Below are 23402 nucleotides of genomic sequence, written 5' to 3'. Positions count from 1 at the left end.
GGCGTGATCTTTCCAGCCTCGAGAACGTACTTCATGTATTGTGTAATCCCGCGAATAGACTTTTCACTTTAATCCCGTGATTTTCGAGATTCTTCTTGCTACCTTACTCCATATCAACCACATAAACTTCTATAGTGTTTGGGTTATCCTTTTTTATACATTTGACGGCCCTTCTAGAATATCGTTGCCACGCGTGATAACATCCTCGACAATTATACAGATCTTATCAGACGAGGAGGTACCCTCAATTGGATTTCTTGTGTCATTCTCTTCATTGGGAGTGTCCCGTCCTAACTGAAAGTATGCAAGAAATATTAAAAACACCGATATTAATTATCCAGAAAGGTCTAAAGACAAAAAAATGTATATGAAATATAGTTACGGCAAATCTAACAGAACGTAAAAAACGTAGATTTAGTGACTGTAAATAACTGTTACTATTATTTTCTTTAAAAAAAAATTCTCAAAAAAAATTTTTGTAAATTGTTTTAAATTTTGTTGCCATATTGTTGATAATCTACTTATGTGTAAAATATCATTATATTGGTAGCATTTTTTTATGTTCACACTTTTCTCTATAAAATCTTTGTAAAATGGATATTCAAAAATTGATAACTTTTTATCTAAATTGTGAATCGATTTAAAATTTGGCTCCGAACTTTGAAAGAGAACACAGAATATGATATTAAATTTTCATCAACTTTGTAGCATTCTGACAAACTATCCAGAACATCCCTAAATCGTCAAATGTATTCATGTTTATATTTGTTGCTTTAAGACACGTGAGCTGATTTGTGTCGAAAATTATTTGTATCTTTAAAGTAAACGTGATGATAAATCATATAAATAAGAGAGTTTATCATTGTGGAACTTAGCTATATAATATTTATCTTTCCACTGACTTTAATCTTTGAAACTGTTGCTTTAAAGTTTTTATGACTTTACTTTAAAATGTAAATGGAAAAGACACAATTATACAGCATTATTCTTATCTTACATTTTTACTTGATATCAATCGAATTAGACGAGAAAAAAATAATTAAGATTATTTTAATATTTGAAACAATAATTTTTTTTTTAATACAAATGTATATATAGAAATAATAGAATGTCGGGAAGGTAGCGATATATGTATACTCACCTAGGCAACTTCGCGTCGATTAACACGAAGTTGATTATCACGATTGCAACAGAGAGTCGATATATATTTCCCGAATATTTCGACGACTAAAGCTACAAAAATCAAGAAGGTTTTAGAAGCGTTATAACTTCGAATCAGTCCACAACCGATACACACAACAAACAAAGAATGTAATCAAACTTAGCGTTCCCGTCGCTGCTCGCATGTACAGATGCGCGCGGACATTCTTGTGTTTATTATAAGAAGGTGAAAAGGAGGGCGGTAAAGCGAACAAACAGTTCTAAAAGTTCTAAACATTGGGCTTCGAAGTCTTCGAACGTACAGCCTAATAGCTCTTTTCACTAATTTAATCTGTATTACACTTGCGCCACTGTAGTCTTCATATTGAGAATAGTACCATAATGTGATATTTTCTTTTAATATTAGAGTAGAGACATATTGGCTTGTAATCAATAAAATTTTTGCAAACGTGTATTGCCATAAAATATTATCGTTGTTACACATTATGTATCAAAATTACTCGATAATCTTTCTTTGTGTATCATATTTTATTCAAAACTATAGCAGTAGTTAATACAATATGCAAGTTTCTAAAAATAACAATTTCAAAATATAAGTTTATAATATTAACGATAGTGAGATACCTAAGCCAAGTTTGCAATATTATAACAATTTATTAATTAGAATACATACGACATGATAATTTTCGTATCCACAATTTCGTATCTATGTGTCGAAAATTTTAGATAATGTTTATTAATAAGCAAAAGATTTATGCGTGTATACGTTTGTGTAAGCATAAGAAATGTAAAAAGTTATAATATTGATTACAAATGCGGTATGTCATAACTCTTATACATATAAGCAGAATGTTATATGATATCTTGTACTCGTATGTAAGCAGAAAATTTATAAGATTAAACGAGATAATATTTTTCAGGATACTACATTAAGATGAGATTGAAAGGGCGATATATGAAATCAATATTCAGTGTTAAAAATATATACTTCATTTTAATAGACTTATATACAAGTTGTATTCACAATATCTAACAATTCGATAGTTGCCGAAAGAACAAGATGTACCATATCGTTGGTAGAATAAATATTGCATATATCTTTCTTCTAAATTCTCACATACGTATTAATTTAAAAATATACCAAATATACATATAAATAATAGTCCAAATAAAATTACAGACCATATGTCAGTCGATATTCTAAAGAAGCTATAATATGACTTATTTGTTTAGTAATGTCACTTAGATTTCCTAATATTTAATGATAACTTCATGAGAAGGCAATCAAGATTTAATTTTTTGCAGTGGCGAATCCCACTCGGTCGTTCTCCATGTCAAATACGGTGTAGTACCGACCAATAAATACATAGCCCAAAACCCATTCTATACCATCAAACGGAGGAACAGCTTGGAAGCCGGGAATGCATTTACCTCCAATGTCAGCGCCAAGCTATGAGACATTAAATATGGCATGATATTTCTATTCTAAAAACAATTTAAATAACTTTTATATAATAATATTCTTTACCTTCAAGATATAATCTTGACCAATGAGTCGAAACGTCTTACCACCTATGACGAAATTGATATCGGGCAATTTAGAAATATAATCATCGTCGCATGGCACCTTTAAACGAAGGTCAATGTTAGTAATCCATATTAATAATCCGTAACTTATCAAACATTTATTAATTTATTTCAATAATTTATTTAAGATAATTGTAAAAACTGCCATTGCAGAAAGGGATAATAAATTACCGTATCATTAACAACACCGATTTCTCTGTAAATAACTTCGATAGTCTGCGGTGGTCCAGCTATCCTAGGGTAACCCGTGTCGACAATAGCTTTACAGCCTTCCGAGCAAGAGGTGTAATTTTTTATTTGAAACCTAAAGTGGGATAACATTACCAATTAGCTTACATATAATCCTTGGTTGACATACGTATAATTTAGAAAAAAAACTACATACTTATCCATGGTAATTTGCCAGTATTTTTTTTTAGTAACATTAACATATGTAAACTCGCCCTCGTAATGGGAAGGATCGGTGCCACCCAATATCAGTTCACCGCCAAACACGTCCGTGAGATTTCTGTATAGGTTGTATATTTTTTACATTTTTTATACATTTGCATTTTACATTGCATGGAAAGACAAAGTATGTAATTAAAAAAATAGTATTAAACACACGTGAGGCATACGGAAAGATACAAACCGATTTAGATAGAAGCTAAAAATTGGTTGGGACACCACATGTTTATCAATCATGTTTTGGAAGACAGAAGGCACTTCAAATTCAGATAAGTCGGGATAACCCATCCCCAGAACGCCGTCGCATTGTGCCCAGGGCAAAAAACCTTCCGAGAAATTAAACACTTCGCCGAATATCTGAGATGTTACCCCAAGGCCACCAATCTACGAAACGTTAATATTATTAATAAAGTATAATTGCGAGCGTTCTTTTTCGGAGAATAATAGCAACATGTGCTTTTTAGAAAATTTTCATAGATTATGACTGTGATTATAATTAAATATATCATTTTCTTGACGATGACTTACGATTACGTTATCATTAGATAAGTTTCCGTACAATTTGACATCTTGCCACTTTGCATCGTAGTAAGAAACATCAAACGTAATTTTTTCTGGCACGTATGTGGTGGACTGTGTATTATCATATTTATTATGTTTCGCTGCAAAAAGAATTAAATAAAATTAAATCAGTTAATATTGAAAAATCTAGAAATATAAATTTCTCTATATTAATCTAAATATATAACTAATAGGAGTTAAATCATCAAATATATTTAGTTAAATCATCAAATATATTTATGTTTATATTTTTTGCTTCAGCATGCGAGCTGTTTTGTATAAGAAATTATTTGTATCTTTAAAGTAAGCGTGATAAATAATGTAAATAAGAGAGTATGGAACTTAGCTACATAATATTTACCTTACCACTGATTCGAATCTTTGAAACGGTTGCTTTAAAGGTTTTATAACTTTACTTGAAATGTAAATGGAATAGATACAATTCTACAGCATTATTCTTATCTTATTTTTTTATTTGATATCAATCATTAAACGAGAAAAAAATAATTAAGATTATTTTAATACTTGAAACATTAATTTTTTTAATACAAATGTTCAAATGTACATATAAAAATAATAGAATATCGGGGAGGTAGCGATGTTATGATATACTCACAGCAAGCAGGTTGCCTGACGTTGCAGTTTTTGGATGGTACCCAGAGATCGGAGGAACCAGTGTCGAAAAGTATTTTAAATGTCTGCGGTGGAGTTCCAATCTCGACAGTACCATAATATTGTAAATTGTCATAATCAATCAGAGATACGTTTGCCGTACCCGAACGGAGTCGTGCCATAGTTTCCGTCAAAAATTTTTCATCGGTGAATGTCTTGTATAACGGAATTCTTGAAGCAACATAAAAAAAATTCCGTTATATTATATGCGTATCGTATAAACGCGAATGTATCGTACAACATGAATACGAATTTCAAACAATTTATTTGATCATTTTCAAGCAATTCTTATTTAAAAGCTATTAAAGCCTCAACATTTTGGCATTAAGAAATAAATGCTACCTGCATATATTTACGCATTAAAATGTAATTAGGTATTTTAAGTGAGATTGTGGTGTCATCATGAAAAGAGGATATCACACGACGTTAATCTCACTTAAAATAAGATTTTCGAAGAAATCCTCAAAGCATCTCTTGTAATTAGTTTGCTCACTTTATTCCAACTTTCAAAATGCGTTTTTCTCACAGATTTGATACAATTATGGTATTTGAAATTGATTTGATAATTATTTATCGCGAATTCTGCGACGATTCCAAGTAGTTGGAAGCGCGATCTTTGTACGGTATTATAATTTATCGTGTCGATATAAATGTGAATCGTTTGTATATAACATGTACTTACCTAATCAACTCCGCGTTGATTGACGCGAAGTTGATTACCGTGATTACCGTCATCGTCACAAAGAGCCGATACATGTTTCCTGAATTTCTTGGTGACTGAAGCTACACAAGTCAAAATTGTTTTAGGACCGTTAGAACTGCGAGTCAATCCACAACCGATACGTACAGACAAAGAACAGGCAGTCAAATTGCTGAGCGTTCCCTTATATACAAATGTGCGTGTATGTCCTTGTGCTTATAAGAAGGTGGGGGCAGAAGGGCAGAAAAACAAGTGAAGCATTCCAAAGCTTTGTGTTCGAACGATATTAGAAATCGCTTCGAGATCTCGGATGGAGAAAAAGGATTGATCAATCATATTTAAGCAATTCGGCAATTGACCAATGCGATGCCGAAAATTTAAGAATTTTATCAACATAAAAAATTTATCAAATTTAAGAATTTTATCAACATAAAGAATTTGTCAAATTTAAGAACTTTATCAAAATAAAGAATTTTGTCAGTTTCCAAGAATTTTCTCAATTGTCAAGAATATTTTACATTCCCAAGAATTCCTCGAATTTCTAAGAATTCAGGCTTTCAAATCCGGCTTTCGTGAAAATAAAAAATCTGGAAAATTGACAACGTATTGCAATATGATTAGGAATATTAATCAGGAGCAAAGTGAAATAAATCATAACTTCAAGCGTAATGAATAAAATTAATCCTGTTAACATTTAAGCTATTAAAATATCTAATTTGCGTGATAATGGTACGAAATAAGCACAACATATAGCAAAAGCTCCAATCAGCATCGCGGAGAGAGAACAACGAGAGAAAAAATCAATATTTTTTGTGAAAGAAAAAAAAATTCTTTCCACACTGTCTCATAAAAGTTGTATTGCACCTCTTGCGTCAATCAACTTGTGCATTTCTGCAAAACAGATTTGCCATTATAAATTTTAGCGGACAGGAGATGGACGGACGGGTAATAAGAAACACACTGGCACGTTTCCAATATGGAATTAGTGTTGTATAATATTCAACAAAGTAAATCGAATATAAACAATCTAAAGTCGTCTAAAACACAATAGTACGAATTTCGTGGTAAATTATTTCGTGTGTCGTAAAGATAGACGATATATCAACAGGGCGACTCCTTTTTCGCTTTCCTCCACTTCGCGCGAAGGACTCGAGGGCTGAAATAACAGGGGCGGCACATTGGGGGGTGACGGGGGGGCACGGGGGAATTTAAACTGGCCGACCAAAAAATCATCGTCACCCGACCTAGTGTGAACGGGGTGAACGGTAACCCAACCAGCCAACGGGTGACGTTTCGGCACGATGGCAACACGTGGTTATCAAGGTTGCGATAACATTCGCGAAACAGTACTCTTTTCGTGTACCTCAATAATTTTTCTCAGGTCATCATCATCATCGCCATCGTCTTCGGGGTCCGTCGATCGTTAATCGACGCAGACTGGCATCGCCTTTACGTTTTCTTCTATCTCGTCCTACTCTCTTCTTCTTTCATCTGTCGGGAAGGAGGGACTGATGGGTCTCGGATGGCGGGTGATGTACGCGGCAGTTTGTGATGAGCGAGGTGTACAACGGGTACAGTAGTAATAGACAGCTTACAGACATTACGTTCGGCCGTTACGTTTACGCTACGTGGTAATTCGTCTACTAAAACTAGATTTACGCTCGGCATCCGCTCGCATTCGACGTTCCTTTCCGACGGTGTTCTTTCTTCACTGGCGTCGTTAAATTTTCTCGCACGAACCGCAGAGACTTATATATGAGCTTGCCTTGCGACAGACGTCGAGTGTAAACCTAAATCTACGATGCTTCTTTCAGTCTCGAGGATAAGTTAAAACGACACTGACAACGACTTTGGTCGCGTTATACTTTCTCTTTACTTAGACGGTAACGTTCTTTGTGGAGAAGCGGAAGATGGTAGCGTTTCGATTATAGCGCGATGAAAGCTCGATCGATGAGAATGACTAGAAGACAAGGGGAAAATTTTCGGAGGTTCGCATATTGCTCGCTTCAATATGCATGTGCAGGTGTCTCGCGCCAAGAGGGAGAGAGAGAGACACGTGCAATTGTCGGAGAACGATTCGCGGGGCGGTCTCGATCGATCGTAATTAAGTTTCTTCGCGGTCGCGTTGGTCGCTTCGTAATAGAGTAAGATGGCAGTTACCGTTAGACTTTTACAGTTTAATTGCAGTCGTCGCGCGTTTGCGTCGTATTTTCATCTCGTAACAATTAGAAGACTGTATGCGGGGGGGAGGGAGAGGGGCGTACGTGCGGTTCACGTGCTTTCGGAGGCAGATATACCCGCGTACAGAGATCGTCGCGTGGAGGGAAGAAATCCGAGGTGGATGCGGATCGCGCGTATAGCACCGCCAATTTAACTAACTAGGATTATTACACGGAGCGTGTGGAATAAAACGCGGCAGTTTATACGGATCGTCGTCGAAACGCTCGTCCGGCGTTCCACTTGCTTTTTTTTCCGCCACGATTATAGAACAGACAACAACGTAGAGCTCGACGCGATGCGTAAAACTTGGCGGTTCCATCCGGAGAGGAACCAATAAACGGCAGCTTATTCTCTGATTCATAGATTCTCTGTCTCTCGTTAAACTTAACTTTGTTTAAGTATACGATCAATCGCGGCGCGTTTGCGATCGTTCGCCTAAATCGTTTTTAGCCCTAATATATCTTGACGTGTCGGACCGATCTCGCCGGGAAACGGCCGGTGGCAGTTTCCGGAGCACGGTGGTCGAGCTGACGGACGCGTTCTCGTCGACGTAGGCCGGGGCGTAGGACGAAGGAGAGAGAGAGCATGTGGAATTATAATATCACTTGAGTGGCTGGGCGATCGGACGTGAGGCGCCAATTCGCATTAACGAAACGACGGACCGCGGCTTACATAAATTCTCGCGCGATTTTTTTCTCTTACTTTTATACTCTTCTCTTTATTCTCTCGCTATTTACTTTTTTTTTAACTCTCCTCTCTTCTCTTTTACCTTACGGCGAGGGGTTCCCGCGTACGCGTCGGAGGCTTTTACACGCTATTTACACCGCGATTACGAAGTCACGGACGTTTCGTTGACTGTTGTGACCGCGGCGCTCGCTCGCTTAGCTCAAACGCGTCGGAGAACCCCGAGGGTGAGTCCAGCTTGGGGACGAACAGGTTTCCTGATCCGTCACGCTCCTGATGGTCCCGATTGGCACAGGGATTGCCCGACTGGTGCTTGGGATGGCCAGGCCCGCTCGCTGGTATGACGCGCCAGCTGTAACATCCTGGAATGCAAACGGATCTTCCTTTATCTCATTACCTTGCAAACTATAGGACATATTTAGTTTAGAATTTAGGAAATGTCAAACATATGATAATACCGATATGATAATACAATTAATTTAGAGAAAAGGCCGTTTTATGGTCAAAATTGGCTCTTGGTTGCCTAATAATATTATTTGCGTAAATTTATGTAATTTATCACCCCAACAAACCACGCGCCGTTACTTTCGAGCGTTACTTGAAACGTAGTCTCAACCAAAAGTTATAGAACAGTACTATATCATATAATTAAATTATATTATCAATATTATTTATAGGCAACAAAGGTCTAGTCCTGATCTAGTAAAACAGCCTTTTCTCTAAATTGATTGGGAAATGTGTTCAGATAATATATATTTAACTATCGGCTTTTAAGTAATTTGGGTAATCAATAACTAGTTTAAGTATTATGTATTTTAAATTTAGATCTAACGTCGAATTTTGGTAGTCAATAATGTGTTAAATATAAAAAACGACCGATTAGCTTAGAGATCCGGAAGTATCGTGGGAGAAATTGAAGAAATTAAATAATCAACCGGCGATAGGCTTACTTGGGTCTTCCCCTTCCAGGAAACGATTTTCTCTCAAAAATCGGTGAGGGTTCTGTAGACGTGCTAGATTCTGGTCCATGGTGCAGGAAGTCTGCAAGCAAACATTTCCCCTTTGTTCCCCTCTTACTCCTAATTCGCTGAATGTAAATGATTAATCGCAAGTGCTCTCGCGATCTCACGCGGCAGGCACTTCGTCGTGAATCTATACATTGCGCGATGCATATGTATATAAAACAGATAAAATGTTTTGTTTATATTGTCTATAAAAGCATGCTTATATGTACAATATGTACGTACATAAATTTTATAAAATTATTTTTCGAAAAAATAAAGGAAAGGCGTCAAGTGTACGCGAGAAACAATATTTAAAATTTAACAGTAAAAAAAAAAAATATTTTTTATAGCTGACTTTCTTTTTTCTTTTTTCTCTACAGCATAATTATATATCTATTTCATTTTAAATAGAAAATGTAACGCAGTGCAACTGCAAAGAATAAATTTAAAGTGTCTCTCAACCTTCAAGTAGTTTTTAATAGTTTTTAATGCAAAAAATCTGCTTCAGACGAATGCATTACTTTTATCAGAATTCAAGATAGAATTCTATTTAGGATATATAAGGTAAAAAAATATTTAAAAAATTAGATTTATACAATATACATCAAAATGCATAGGATTATAAATAAAAGTTTTTTCTTAAATTTAACGGGAATTATAGATTTAAGTATTTAGACTTATTGTTAGACAAGAAAGTAGTTTACAAATAATTCGTGAAATTTGACGCAAATTTATGACAAAACTTTTATTTATGAAATCAATTGTGATCAACGAAAATAGCCGTATTTATATTTTCTCTTACAATTTGGCTATTTATTCAACTTTTTCTGATTGTTTAATATAAAGTGTTATTTTTATTTAAAAAAAAGATATATTAAATGTAGAGTGTCTAAAAAATCTCTATGTATTTTTAGTTAAAAGTGGCTCTCATCTATACATTTAAACATTATTATTACATGTTAGGATATTTGATTGAAATTTAATATATTTTATTTAAAAGCACAGAAACTTTTATGACATTTCGATGTTGATCCTTATATTCATAAGTAAATTAATTATTCACAGACTTCTGACGAAAGAGAAATTGAGAATATCTCTACAGAGAATATCCCGGAAAACCAGCAGACAGTATCTTTGCCATCTTCACCATCTATCACGAGCTATTCTGAAACACAGATTAAGTCGAGTATACTTAACCATACATGGAAAATTAATCAATTTTTATGGCATTGTAATAATACTATGAACACGATAACTGACGATAACGTCTTCACCGTTTCCAGAAAATCAATATATGATTTAAATGAAAGTTTCAAAACGATGTCAGTCAACTAATACAATATCCTTTTATATACTTGCTAATACATTTAACGCTTTGTGTACCACTACCCACTACTATAATGCTACCGTCTAGAAAATGTGTATCATCAAAATCCATTTCAGATCCTATATCGAATAACACATTGTTAATTAAAATCTTTGGAGAGGAGCTTCCGTTGTTAGATCATAGAGATGCGCTTGTAATACGTTGCAAGTTCGAATTTCTTTGTAATCTGATAAATAGAACTATACGTATGAATCCACCACTATCTTCAACGGAAATTTCAGGAGACGTGACATATTTTGAAGACTTGACTTTTGATGAGTTTCGGTTTAAAAATAAATCAATTTTATGGTAGAAAAAAATGTATCAAAAAAATTGTGCGCCCGCAACAGTAGTTTAAGAATATTTACCTTAAGGTGCCATTTCACGTTGATGCTTTACGCTCATTTTTAACGAGAAAAAATCTTCAAAAATAATATTTTTTATTTATATATGTATATATATAAATTTATTTATGTAATATAAATAAATAAAAATTATTATTTCTAGAGTCATGTGGTTTCACTTTGACGCTAGCGTCAAGAAATAAAGTTGAAATTATTCAACATCCAACGCTGAATCGTTGATCGTCCCAGTACACTCAAAAATAAACTTCAAAATACGTAAAATATTAATTATTTTTAAGTAATATCTTCAAGTAGTAATATTTTACGGACATATATATAAATATAAAATATTATTTCTGAAGAGTTTTGCTCACTGAAAATGAACGTCGAGCCGGTCGAGCGTCAACGTGAAAAAGCACCTTAAGGCAAACATATTGAAGACTTGACCTTGAATGAGTTTCGGTTTAAAGATGAAGAATCAATCAAATTTATAATAGGAGAGGAACAATATGTTATATCAAGAAAATTGTCGTGCGCCACGAATAGTAGTTACTTTAAGAATATTTGCCTTACACATGAGAGAATAGAAAAATATGTGACAAATGAATTAGTAACGTTTAATAAGGTAGAATCTTTTAAACAGATTTTATTATATATTATAAATGCTTCAATAAGACAATGGACGGTATTCGTAGTCAGATCCTTGTATATAAGATCGTCTTAAGTTTATCTTTAGATATGCTGTAGCCAATGAAACGAGTTGTTCAGCATCTAAAGATAAACTTAAGACGATCTTAAATATAAGATCTGACTATGAATACACCGGCCAATATGATTATGACATATGTTTTAAAAAATTATTAACAGCTGATAAGTATGATGTAACAACTTTAAACTTAACGTGTGTGAACATTATTTGTTACGCTATATATTATTGAAACTTATACAGCTTGCGTTATCGTTTGAATGCCAAATTTTTGGAAACACATTCGATAAGTTTTATTAAATTGCACATAAAAGAAATTACGGACACTAAAGAATTTCAAAGCCTACCGCAAAAAGATTTAAATAAGATAATGGTATTGATTGAGAAAAGTAAACCACTTGAAAAATCAGCACTCATCAATTTTTTTCGCCACCACCTGGCAGATAAGAGATTTTTTGCATTGGCTAATGTTTGATTTATAATAATAACATTCATAGAACATGATAAAGATATTTTTCTTATTTAATTAGTGAACGTGCTTTCTTCTTTTCCACAAATATAATATAACTTTTAATTTTTATATATGTAAGAATTTATATACAAATGAGTATTAATACAAATTGAGAATAATTTGTGATTTGAGTTTAGATGTAGGTATAAGATTTTACACAATATCTCAAGTCTACAGGTTGATCTAGAACAAAAGGAAATGGAAAATAACAATCCTTATAAACCTATATGTTATCTATATTTGATTTTATCAGTTCTATATCGTATTAAATTTTCCAATTGTTCTGTAGATTATTCTGTGCGTATTACAGTGTTAAAAGTCAAAATCTTTAGCATCTACCTTTTCAACGAGCGAGTTATTATTCATATTAATGAAATTTAAACTTGATTTTTATGCCTTCAATATGCTTATCGCAATTATATGTTTTCGATATTGTCATTAATTTGGATTCAATAAAATACGATTAAATTGAAACGGAAACAAATTCATAGTTATTCCTTAATATATGTAGATAACAAAATCCATAAACTTATATATTTCGTTATTTGTTTATTTTTCTATCGGCTGATACATGTACGTGGATCTTTCTTTATTTATTAGTATACATGTCCTCTCTATACAGTAATGTAAGAAACCGTAGCACGTGAAGGGAATGTGGAGAGGATGGCTCACGTGCTGTACACAAGTGCGAGCAGTGTACATACGTGTCGCGCTCTCAGCGCTCATATACGTACATACACGGCACGCTCATGTGTGCGGCACGTGATCCATTCCCTCCACGTGTTACCGCATGCTATCGAGGCCGGTTTTCGCTACCTCTCCACATATCTTATTACAGGTGAGTCAGGGCTCAAATTTGGCATCTCAGAAGTAACCTGTGGTCGAGATTATTTGTTAATTCGCATTGTTTGTTGCACATCTTGACGTTATATTCACCGTAGCTTGAAAACTTGATTTTTGGTAGAAAGAAATCAAAGGGGTATCAGTTGCCACATCTCTACACGCATTAGTCTGATAGCTTCTTCATCTGGTCTGAGAATATCCGAACCATGTCATTAGAGAAACGTAAAATCTCAAGTTCAACTGATCAAGATTCAGCGAGAAAGAAAATACGCATAATGAAAGAGAAGCAAGTAAGTTCTTAACAGTTCTTTTCTCAATTTCGTTGCTCCATAATTAAAATGCTAGAAAGCACACGAAATTTTGTGTAAACACATCAGTATATTCGTGACATTTCCTAAAGTAACTATTCAGTATTTTGTGTGACGGAGCAAAACTCATACACATATGATGTATCAAATCTGTTTCTTCTACTAGCACGTGTAATTTGAATGTAATTAAAAATTATTGTAAAAAGTCTATTAATTATCAGAATTTAATATAGAACTCTGTTTATACGTAATATGAAACACATTTTTTAAATTATATACTTGTATATACATCAAAATATGAATGTGATGGTATAAAATTATAAATAAAAGTTTTTCTTTAAATTTAACTTTTATAGATTGTCTAAGACTTACATAAGAAACCAGTTTTCTAATTATTCTTGAAATTTGACACAAAGTATTTATCGAAATTGATCATGATTAACGACAACATCCATGTTTAAGTTCTTTCCTACAACTTGGCTATTCATTGAATTTATTCTATTTTATGATTATTTTACATAAAATGTGTTATTTTAATTAAAAAAGATACTAAATATAGGGTATATATATTTCAAAAACGTACTTTTGGTGAAATCAGAACAAGTGGTTCTTATCTGTACATGTAAACATATTACTACATGTTAGGATATTTATTTGAAATTTAACGTATTTTAACAAAAAAAAAGTATATTGAGGTTCTGAATAAAATCAAATAAGGTTAACAAAATTAGCAATAAGAAGCGCAGAAAAAGGCACGTATATATTTAATTATAATATAAACAATATTTTCAATATTATCTCATCTTTTGTTTATGTATATAATAAAATATATATGCGTCCTACTTACTGCATCCAGCTCTTATTGTCAATTTATTTTATTAAACGCTAAATATCTCGCTAAATATCTCACTTCGCAGGGCAGACCGCCGCATTTTTCTGCCAGATTCTTTCGTTTCGTGTCAAAACGAATGAGCATAATTTTATTGACATTCGAGGTGCAGCGCGTATTCTAAATAATTACCCTTTTATCTTTTAATTATAAGGTGCGTATTGGAATTATTCTGCAGCGGCTTGTATAATTTATATTTATCTCGAAAGTAATATATATTTTGTTTAATTTAATTTCTCACTTATGTGTCATGACTTTTGATTTAGCGGAAATTTTCATCGTGAAATTGAAAATTTCACGACTTGCGTTCGTTACAAATAACGGCGATATGATAATTCAACGATGGTAATATGTACAGCCCCCAAACACACCGAAACGACCGGCAGCAGGAGAGGAAGACGATGACGATGAATGGGAGAGTGTGAGACAGCCTAAGAAGCTCGACGAACTAACGGAGAAGGAAAAGCAAGATATATTGAATGAGGAAACCGAGGCGCCTGAAGTCGAAGCGTTGGATGAAGCGACGCTCGAACGTCTGATCCTTCTATTCGAGATAAGAGCTCTGAAGAATCAAATAATGAGACTCAAATTCCCAGATCAACTGGAGAAGTAGGTGAATACGTAGAAGCTAAATGTCGGATGGAAATCTCAATGTATAATTGTTTTCGATTTCTTTTTGGCCTTTTGCAGGTTTATGGAATCCGAAGTAAAACTGCACAAAACTCTGCAAGAGCTTCAAATTGTAGCAGCAACCAATCTAACCAATTTGTATCATATGTTAATGGTAGAGTTAGGCGCCGTACCTTCTTTACTAGAATTGTTGTCTCATGAAAATACTGATATAGCAGTTGGTGTGGTAGATCTTCTGCAGGCATTGGCTAAAGAAGGTATATTACACGAATTTCAAGAAAGCGCGGATACATTTATCGATGCTTTGTTGGAGCAACAAGTTTGCGCTCTTCTAGTACAAAATCTCGAGAGGCTTGATGAAACAGTGAATAAAGAGGACAGCGGTGTTTATAACACACTTGGTAATTACTTAATAAACGTGCATATCGTTTATCTTTCTGCAAAATAATGTTTCTACTAGATTAACTCAACGACGGTTTTGATTTCCAGACATTTTTATGAACCTACTGGAATTTAGACCAGATTTATGTGCGGATGCGGGAAAGCAGGGATTGATGCAATGGTTGTTACGTCGAGTTAAAATTAAAACAATAACATGTGACGACGACGACCCGAACAAAGTTCTCGCCTGTATGCTCTTGTCTAGACTTTTGCAGCATACGCCAGAAAATAGACTCCTTTTAAGTGACTTGAATGGAATTGATGTTTTGCTACAACAATTAACTGTATGTATTTGTATGTTTCTAAGCCCTTGCATATAACATTACCAAGCTGAATTATCTTAAAACCGATTATTTACAGTATTTACAGAGTCACGATCCGCAGACTGCACAGGAACATGAGATAAATGAAGAGATAATGGAAAATTTGTTTAACGTTTTGTGCTCAAGCTTAATGGCTACTGTAAATCGAGATAGATTTCTGCGTGGCGAAGGCCTCCAACTTATGAACTTAATGTTACGAGAAAAAAAGATGTCATGGGATGGATCTCTCAAAGTGGGTTTATTCGCAACAGACTTTGTTGGATTTATATAAAGTACCGTATTATAGTTAAATTATAGGTTTTAGATCACGCTATGAATGGCCCGGACGGAAAAGATAACTGCAGCAAATTTGTAGATATTCTTGGATTGCAAACTATATTTCCTCTGTTTATGAAAACCCCAACACACGATAGAAAAAGAATGCTTACTGCAGAAAGTATGGTCTCGATATATCTATTAATATTAGTAAGCAAAATTTCAACTTATTTAACTGTTTATAGCGAAATAATAAATAATGAATTTTGCAGAACACGTGATTTCAATCATAGCAAGCTTATTAAAGAACTGTAAAGGACAACAGCGTCAAACATTACTTAGTTATTTTACGGAGAATGATTATGAGAAAGTGGATAGATTAATGGAATTACATTTCAAGTATCTTGAAAAGGTAGAAGAAGTTAAAAAGAATGGGAAGGTACGTGCACAATGAAGAACATTTAACAGAGACGTTCTAAAAATGAAGACGTATAAAAATAAAAATTTACACTCTTTTTTTATTTTTATCATAAGGACGATGAAGACGAAAAAGAATCGTACTCGAGAAGATTAGACGGCGGATTATTTATATTAAATTTAGTAGATTATGTACTTTTAGAAGCTTGCACTGGTTGTCCGCCTGCAGTCAAGCAACGAGTAAGGGATCTCTTGGCGCAGAGATCCCTTAAAACAATTTGCCACATCATGAGAGGTAAATTATGTATAGTATAAAATCTATCTACATATTGTATTAACAATGTATTCATTCACATGTTTTTTGTTTCAAAACCAGAATACGCCGGTAATTTAGGAGATGCCGGTGATACCGAATGGAAAGAAGCAGAGCAACAACGTATCTTACAATTAATTGACAAATTTTGATATGACTTTTCACATAGAAGACATTAGGGATGTTGCAGAATTTGAAAATCTATTGCAAGAAGATTTAAATAAGATACTGGAATTGATTGAGAAAAGTGAAATTCTTGAAATCAGTACTCATCAGTTGTTTTCGTCACCACTTATGATAGATAAATTTACGTTGGCTGGTAGTGATTCATAAAATAATATACATAATACAGGATAAGGATATTTTTTTATTTAATTAATAAACACGGTTTTTTCTTTTCTATAATTATAACTTTGAATTTTTATATATGTAAGAATTTTATATGCAAATAAGTATTAATACAAATTAAAAATAATTCGTGATTTGAGTTTAGATGTACGAATAAAACTATTATTAATTATAATTATATAAATCGAAAACTATTTAATTATATTTGTTATACGTATACTTATTAGTTTAGTTATAAGTTTCTCAAGTCTACAGGTTGATCTAGAACAAAAGGAAATGGAAAATAAGAATCATTACAAACTTATGTTATCTGAAAATGTTTTATTTAATTTTATCAGTTCTATATTGTATTAAAAATTTCCAATTGTTCTGTAGATCATCTTGTGCATATTACAGTGTCAGAATTTTTAGCATCTATCTTTTCAACGAGCAAGTTATCTTTTATAAATTTAAACTCGATTTTTGTTGTTTAATGTTTATCGCAATTATACGTTTTCGATGTTATTCATTAATTGTTGATCATTAATTGGTTTCAATAAAATCCGATTAAATTAAAACAATCAAATTCTTATAATTATTTCTTAATATACATACGTAGATATATATATATATATAAATTATATTTTACTTATTTCTTTTTCTATCAGTTTATTTATCTTTGTTTTTAATTCAGAGACATATGGTATTGGCAAATTATGTTTATAGAGATATTCGATTTAATAGAAATATACTGTCCGATCATCGGTAGATGGAAGAAAATGTTTCACAAAAATTATAAATCGGTTACTCAAAATCGAGTTAAATTTGATAACTCATTTCAAAATTATAAATTTGTTTCAAAAATAGAAATTAAGCAAATATGATATTTTTGGTGAATTTTGTATCTTTTTTAATATAGTTTCTGTGCTTAATTCGAAATAAAATTTTATATTATCACTTTGGCAAGAAAGTAATTTGATAGTAAAGGTAAGGCAAAGAGAGAACAATGCATGAAAGCTCTGTAATCGGATAGAAGAAATCTATTCCTAAGCAATAATAATATTTTTAAAATGTAATGTTGGATCTGTCAGTTTGTTAGCGTATTTTAGCGATGAAATTAACATGTTACTGCATAAATGAGAAAGCCGATACGCTTTAAGTATTACAATAAGACTTGACTACATAAAACTCTAATAAAATATTTTAGTATTTTGAAATTAATCTTATTGTCAGTAAAAATAGTCGTGAGTTATAAAAGTTCTTCATGTAGCTCTAGCATCAGTAGCATCTGATTATTCAGTTTCTTTCGGCAACTAATCGGTGTATCAAATTAAGAAATGTCAGATTTGAGGTTTGAACCGTGGCGCCCGCGGCTCACCTGGGAGATAGATGGAGGGGACACGCATTCTAATAAGGAGCCACATACGTGTGACACACGTACATACATACATGCGTGATTTTCTTAGGATGCGTGTCCCCTTCACTTATTTTACGGGAGATGATGAGCGGGGTGAGCCACGCTTGTCAGGGCGTGGCGGCGGGCGCCCCCGCCCCGGCTCTGTTTTATGCAATGGTCGCATTCATTTGTTCATTTGCATCGTTTCTCACATCACATCTTGGCATCATACTTGCAGTAGCTTGGAAACTTGATTTGACAAAAGGAAATAAGAGGAATCAGTTGCTACATCTGTACGTGAACGCATTATAATCTAGTAATTTCTTCGTCTGGACGGTATTAAAATATTGACGAAGCATATCGTTAGAGAAACGTAAGAGCTTAGTTCGACCGATTCGACTGATCAAGATTCAGCAGAAAAGCGAAAACGTATAATGGAAGAGAATAAAGTAAGTTCTTTTTTCAACTTCGTTGAGTGCATGTTATTAGAACGTTAGAAAGGACATAAAACTTGGTATAAACGATACAGCATCAATACAAAGACATTCCTTAAAGCGATAGTTACTTACTTATACACTACATAGCAAAGAAAATTTAGAAATATTCATACACGCATCAAATTTATTTTCTACTAGCATGTGTAATTTGAACAATTAAAAATTATTAATGCAGAGTCTACTTCAGACGAATCTGTTACTTGTATCAGAATTCAAGACAGAACTCTGTTTATATATGTAATATAAAAAAACATTTTAAACATTGGTCTTATATGTACATCAAAGATTAAAGTGCTGTTATAGGGGTGGAGAGGGCAGTATAAAATTATGAATAAAAGTCTTTTAAATTTAATGGAATTTATAGATCGTGCAAGACTTGGGCAAAAAAGTAGTTTACTAATTATTCTTGAAATTTGACGCAAAATTGTGACACAACTTTTATTTATGAAATCGATTGTGATCAACGAAAATAACTGTATTTAAGTTTTCTCGTATGTCGTACAATGTGGCGCTATTTATTCAATTTTTTTCTGACCGTCTATAACGTATAATGTTTTTATTCAAAAAAGAATATTAAATAGGATGTCCGATAATCTCTATGTACTTTTTAGTGAATTCATATTTCAATGGCTCTTATTTATATGTGTAAATATGTTATTACATGTTAGGATATTTGAAATTTAATCTATTTTATTTAAAAGCACAGAAACTTTTATGACATTTCGATATTGATTCTTATTCATAGGTAAATTAATTATTTACAGATTTCTGACAAAAAAGAAATTGAGAATATCTCTACAGAGAATACCCCGGAAAAGGAGCAGACAGTATCTTTGCCATTATCTCGGCGGCCAATATCTATTCGCCATATTGAGACGACATGGTCTGAAACAAGTATTCATTCGAATATACTTGACCATACATGGAAAATTAATCAATTTATGTGTCTTCGTAATACTATGAAGACGATAATGTCTCCACCGTTTCCAAAAACTGATCAATACGTGATTCAAATGAAAGTTTTAAGACAATGGTCATCTAGTTGTAACTCGTTTTCTAATGTAGTATGCTTTTATATACTTACTAGTAATACATTTAACGCTTTGTGTACTACTACTGTAATGGCACCGTCTGGAGAAGTTGTATCATCAAATTCCATTTCAGGTCCTATATCGAATAACACATTGTTAATTGAAATCCAGAGAGACTTGGACAAACTTCTGTCACATAGAGATGCGCTTACAATTCATTGCAAGTTTGAAATTTTTCATAATTTGATAAATAAAACTGTACGTGATGTGAATTCATCATTAAATGACGTGAATAACGTGATATATTATAAAAACTCGACTTTTGATGAATCTTTGTCTAAAAACAAATCAATTTCATGGTAGAAAAAAAATGTTATATTGAAAAAATTTTGCGCCATCAACAGTAATTACTTTAAGAATATCTAGCCTTACATATGAAGGAATAGAAAAAGATCTGACAATTGAATTAGTAACGCATAATGAAGCAGAATCTTTTAAACAGATTTTATTATATATTATAATTGGCTCAATAAGACGATGTGATTATGACATGTTTTCGAAAATTATTAACAACTGATAAGTATGATGTACCAACTTTAAAATTAACGCCTGAACATTATGTGTCACGCTATTTTACGGTTAAAAATGCTGTATCACCAGTCGTCATTTATGACAGATAAGAAATTTACATTGTCTAATACTGGATTTATATAATATATTGCAGTATTTAATAAATTCATAGGACATGATAAATTTTTTTTATTTAGTAAACTTATGTTTTCTTTTTTCTTCAAAAATATTATAACTTATAATTTTTACATATGCAGATTTTACATGCAAATAATATATGGATTAAAAATAATTTGTGATTTGAGTTTGTCTGGATGTACGAATAAAACTATTATTAATTATACTTAATGTAGCTTAGTTATAAGTTTCTCAAGTCTACAGGTTGATTTAAAACAAAAAGAATTAAGAACTAAAGAATCCTCACAAGCCTATGATATCTATAAATATTTTATTTATTTTTATCGGTACATTATATCATAAAAATAATTTCCAACTTGATTTTTGTTCTTCAATATATATGCTTATTTCATTTAGGCTGGATTCGGGGAGCGCGCTATTTTCTATCCTTGTTTTACACCTGATGAGCGATAAAGATAGAATGATGATGCAATAGCGCTAATAGCGCGCTCCCTGAACACAGCCTTAAACGTTTTTGATATTGTCATTCAGGCTCAATAAAATATGATAAGTTGAAACAGAATCAAATTCACACAATTATTACTTAATATATGTATAGTTTACAAAATAAATAAACTTATATTACGTTATTTATTTTTCTACCAGTTTATTTATCTTTTTTACTAATTCAGAATTTCAAAGGTACATGTAATGTTGAGCAAATTATGTATAGGAGATATTTTGATTAATGAAAATGTACGGTCCGATCATCTGTAGATGGAAGAAAATACGTCACAAAAGTTATAAATCAACTACAAAAATTTGAGTTGGAGTTTGATAACTCATTGTTTCGAAATCTACGAGATTCGTTTTAAAAATAATATAAAAGAAACGTGATGTTTTTAGTTAATTTTGTATCTTTTATTGAACTAGTTTCTACGCTTAACTTGAAATAAAACTATATATTGTCGCTTTTTGGGAGAAGATATAATAGCTTGACAGTAAAGGATATGGCAAAGTGTGAACAGTGAAAGCTCTGTAACTCGGTAAAAGATTGTTGAACTGCAATGTTGGATCAGTCAAAGCGAGAATGTAATGTATCCTACATAATGAAGGAAATTCGTGACATATGATTTGTCGAATCTATTCATTCGTTTATTTTATTAGCATGTTTTAGCGATGCAATTATCAGTTATTGCATAAATGGGAAAGCCGATACTCATTACTTGAAAAATTTGACTACGTAAAATTTTAATAAAATATTTTAATATTTTGAAGTCAATCTCAGCGAAAATAATTTTAAAAGTTCTTCATGTAGATTTATAGAATCTGATTATTCAGTTTTTTTCGGCAACTGTATTGTATACAAAATATTATGCCCGATCTACAATAGCTGTAGTAAGCTGTAGTAAGCTGTAGTAAGCCTCAAGCCGTAAGAAATTGACCAATTACAGGCGAATGTGAGGAGAATAATCGACTGTGATTGGTCAATTTCTTACATCTTGAGGCTTACTACAGCTATTTAGCAAGAGTCTCCTTTCGTCAAAAATTGTTACATCTGCGAGGTAAAACTTGAATAACAACTGTTTCTTTAATAACAAAAGTGCATTGTAAAGCTAATAAGATGGAAATCTCATTACAATATCACTTAAAGTTAATATTTTATCTAGATCTCAGACTCTGCCGAAACAACTATATTTACTTGGTGATAAACAGTCTGTGGTAGCCCCGACAAAATTATTCGCATCAGTTTCAAAGAGGACTTTATCGACAAATGACAATACTAATGAACAATCAAGTAAAAAGAGAAAAATAGCGTCAGATATTTCAGACAATTGCCTGAGCTCAGCTCAGTGTCTTAATCAGGTTTGAAATAAATCACAGGAATTATATAAACTCTCTTGAGAGCTAAACTAATCAATTTCATTTTTTGTAAACTTTAATATCAGAGTGCATAATCAGTCAATTCATTAATTTTTTTTTATTCCATGGAATTGGGGTTGATTAGTATAGTTTCTGAGACTCTTGTGTGATTTATAAGAATAAATTATACTACAAAATTATACATTCCATAAATTTGGAATTATATAGGATGACAAAGCGGACTTTATTGTGGACGAAGATGGCTACGTGGACGTTTTCACGGATGGCGCGTGCAGTTCAAATGGATACACAAGGAGGCGCGAGCCGGTATCGGCGTTTGGTTCCGAGACAATCATCCCTTGTACGTTTTATTTTTTAGTCTTGTCAATTGTCTGTCGGAATCCAATGAATCGGTATATAATATAGTTATAACTTTTATAGAAACGTATCTGAACCGGTGGAGGGACGAGCTACCAATAACATGGCAGAGATCCAAGCCGTCACGGTAGCTGCGAGGCAGGCGAAGAATGCTGGAATCAAAAAGCTGAAAATCAATACCGATTCCAAATTCCTTATCTCCTGCATCACGAAATGGATGCCAATCTGGAAGAGAAGAGGGTGGAAGACGGTGCAGGGCAAGCCAGTTATAAATAAAACAGAGTTGGAGGAAATGGAAAAGGAACTGAATTCTTTGACTATTGCTTGGGTAAGCAATCTTTTAAGATTTAATTTAAAGTTTTATAGAAATGAAATTTAAATGTCATATACATATCTTTTTTTTATCTAATTAAATGATATAGATATGCTCTGTACTATTGTGAAAATACCAAATATTTAATTTTCTAGAAACATGTGAATGGACACGTAGGAATTTATGGTAACGAAATGGCAGACAAACTGGCAAGAGACGGCGCCTTGCGATATAAAAGTCAAGTTTAAGAACGAAGATTAACAGTACAAAATATTTTCTACATATAAATTGCATTCTAGATTATCTAATTATTTTTGTTTACGAAAACTTTCCTATAGAAAATATTCTGTAATTAGACATTTATTATAAAATTTACTAAATCTGATATGTAATAAACCTTTTCTTTTACAATTCTAGTGAGTAAAGCAGATTATGTTAGTAAAAGATAAATTGTAAGCTACAAAAAATTGCTACAATTAAAAATTATTGACTACTTAATTTTATTATCTAATACAGAATGGTTGGTCA

General features: G+C 32.7%; 2 protein-coding genes and 1 pseudogene across 4 annotated transcripts; 2 read left to right on the top strand and 1 right to left on the bottom strand.

The window, feature by feature from the left end:
* Nucleotides 1-2135: 2135 nt before the first annotated feature.
* On the bottom strand, nt 2136-5484 carry LOC139813087 (lysosomal aspartic protease-like). Of its 2 annotated transcripts, none has more exons than XM_071778395.1 (8): nt 5111-5483; nt 4373-4599; nt 3724-3857; nt 3380-3579; nt 3134-3256; nt 2920-3052; nt 2690-2788; nt 2136-2611 (listed from the first exon to the last, which is right to left on the bottom strand). In XM_071778395.1, exons 1-8 carry the CDS (start codon nt 5182-5184, stop codon nt 2453-2455), a joined length of 1149 nt encoding a protein of 382 aa, XP_071634496.1. In that variant the 5' UTR covers nt 5185-5483; the 3' UTR covers nt 2136-2452. The 2 variants fall into 2 exon arrangements, with proteins under 2 accessions (XP_071634496.1, XP_071634502.1); XM_071778401.1 differs by having other exon boundaries at nt 2473-2611; nt 2690-2733; nt 5111-5484.
* Nucleotides 5485-12618: 7134 nt separating this feature from the next.
* On the top strand, nt 12619-17223 carry LOC139815992 (beta-catenin-like protein 1). Of its 2 annotated transcripts, none has more exons than XR_011732885.1 (9): nt 12619-13096; nt 14362-14612; nt 14694-15034; nt 15123-15358; nt 15435-15629; nt 15695-15833; nt 15925-16091; nt 16272-16364; nt 16446-17223. XR_011732885.1 is itself a non-coding variant. In XM_071783281.1 (9 exons), exons 1-9 carry the CDS (start codon nt 13013-13015, stop codon nt 16532-16534), a joined length of 1680 nt encoding a protein of 559 aa, XP_071639382.1. In that variant the 5' UTR covers nt 12619-13012; the 3' UTR covers nt 16535-17223. The 2 variants fall into 2 exon arrangements, 1 of the variants encoding a protein (XP_071639382.1); XM_071783281.1 differs by having other exon boundaries at nt 16187-16364.
* Nucleotides 17224-18539: 1316 nt separating this feature from the next.
* Nucleotides 18540-23324, top strand: LOC139815893 (ribonuclease H1-like; annotated as a pseudogene).
* Nucleotides 23325-23402: the final 78 nt, after the last annotated feature.

Source organism: Temnothorax longispinosus, chromosome 1 (genome assembly GCF_030848805.1).
Source record: "Temnothorax longispinosus isolate EJ_2023e chromosome 1, Tlon_JGU_v1, whole genome shotgun sequence".
Classification (NCBI taxonomy): Eukaryota; Metazoa; Arthropoda; class Insecta; order Hymenoptera; family Formicidae; genus Temnothorax; species Temnothorax longispinosus.
The sequence above is the reverse complement of the archived record's forward strand: the minus strand, read 5'-3'. Positions and strand labels throughout refer to the sequence as shown.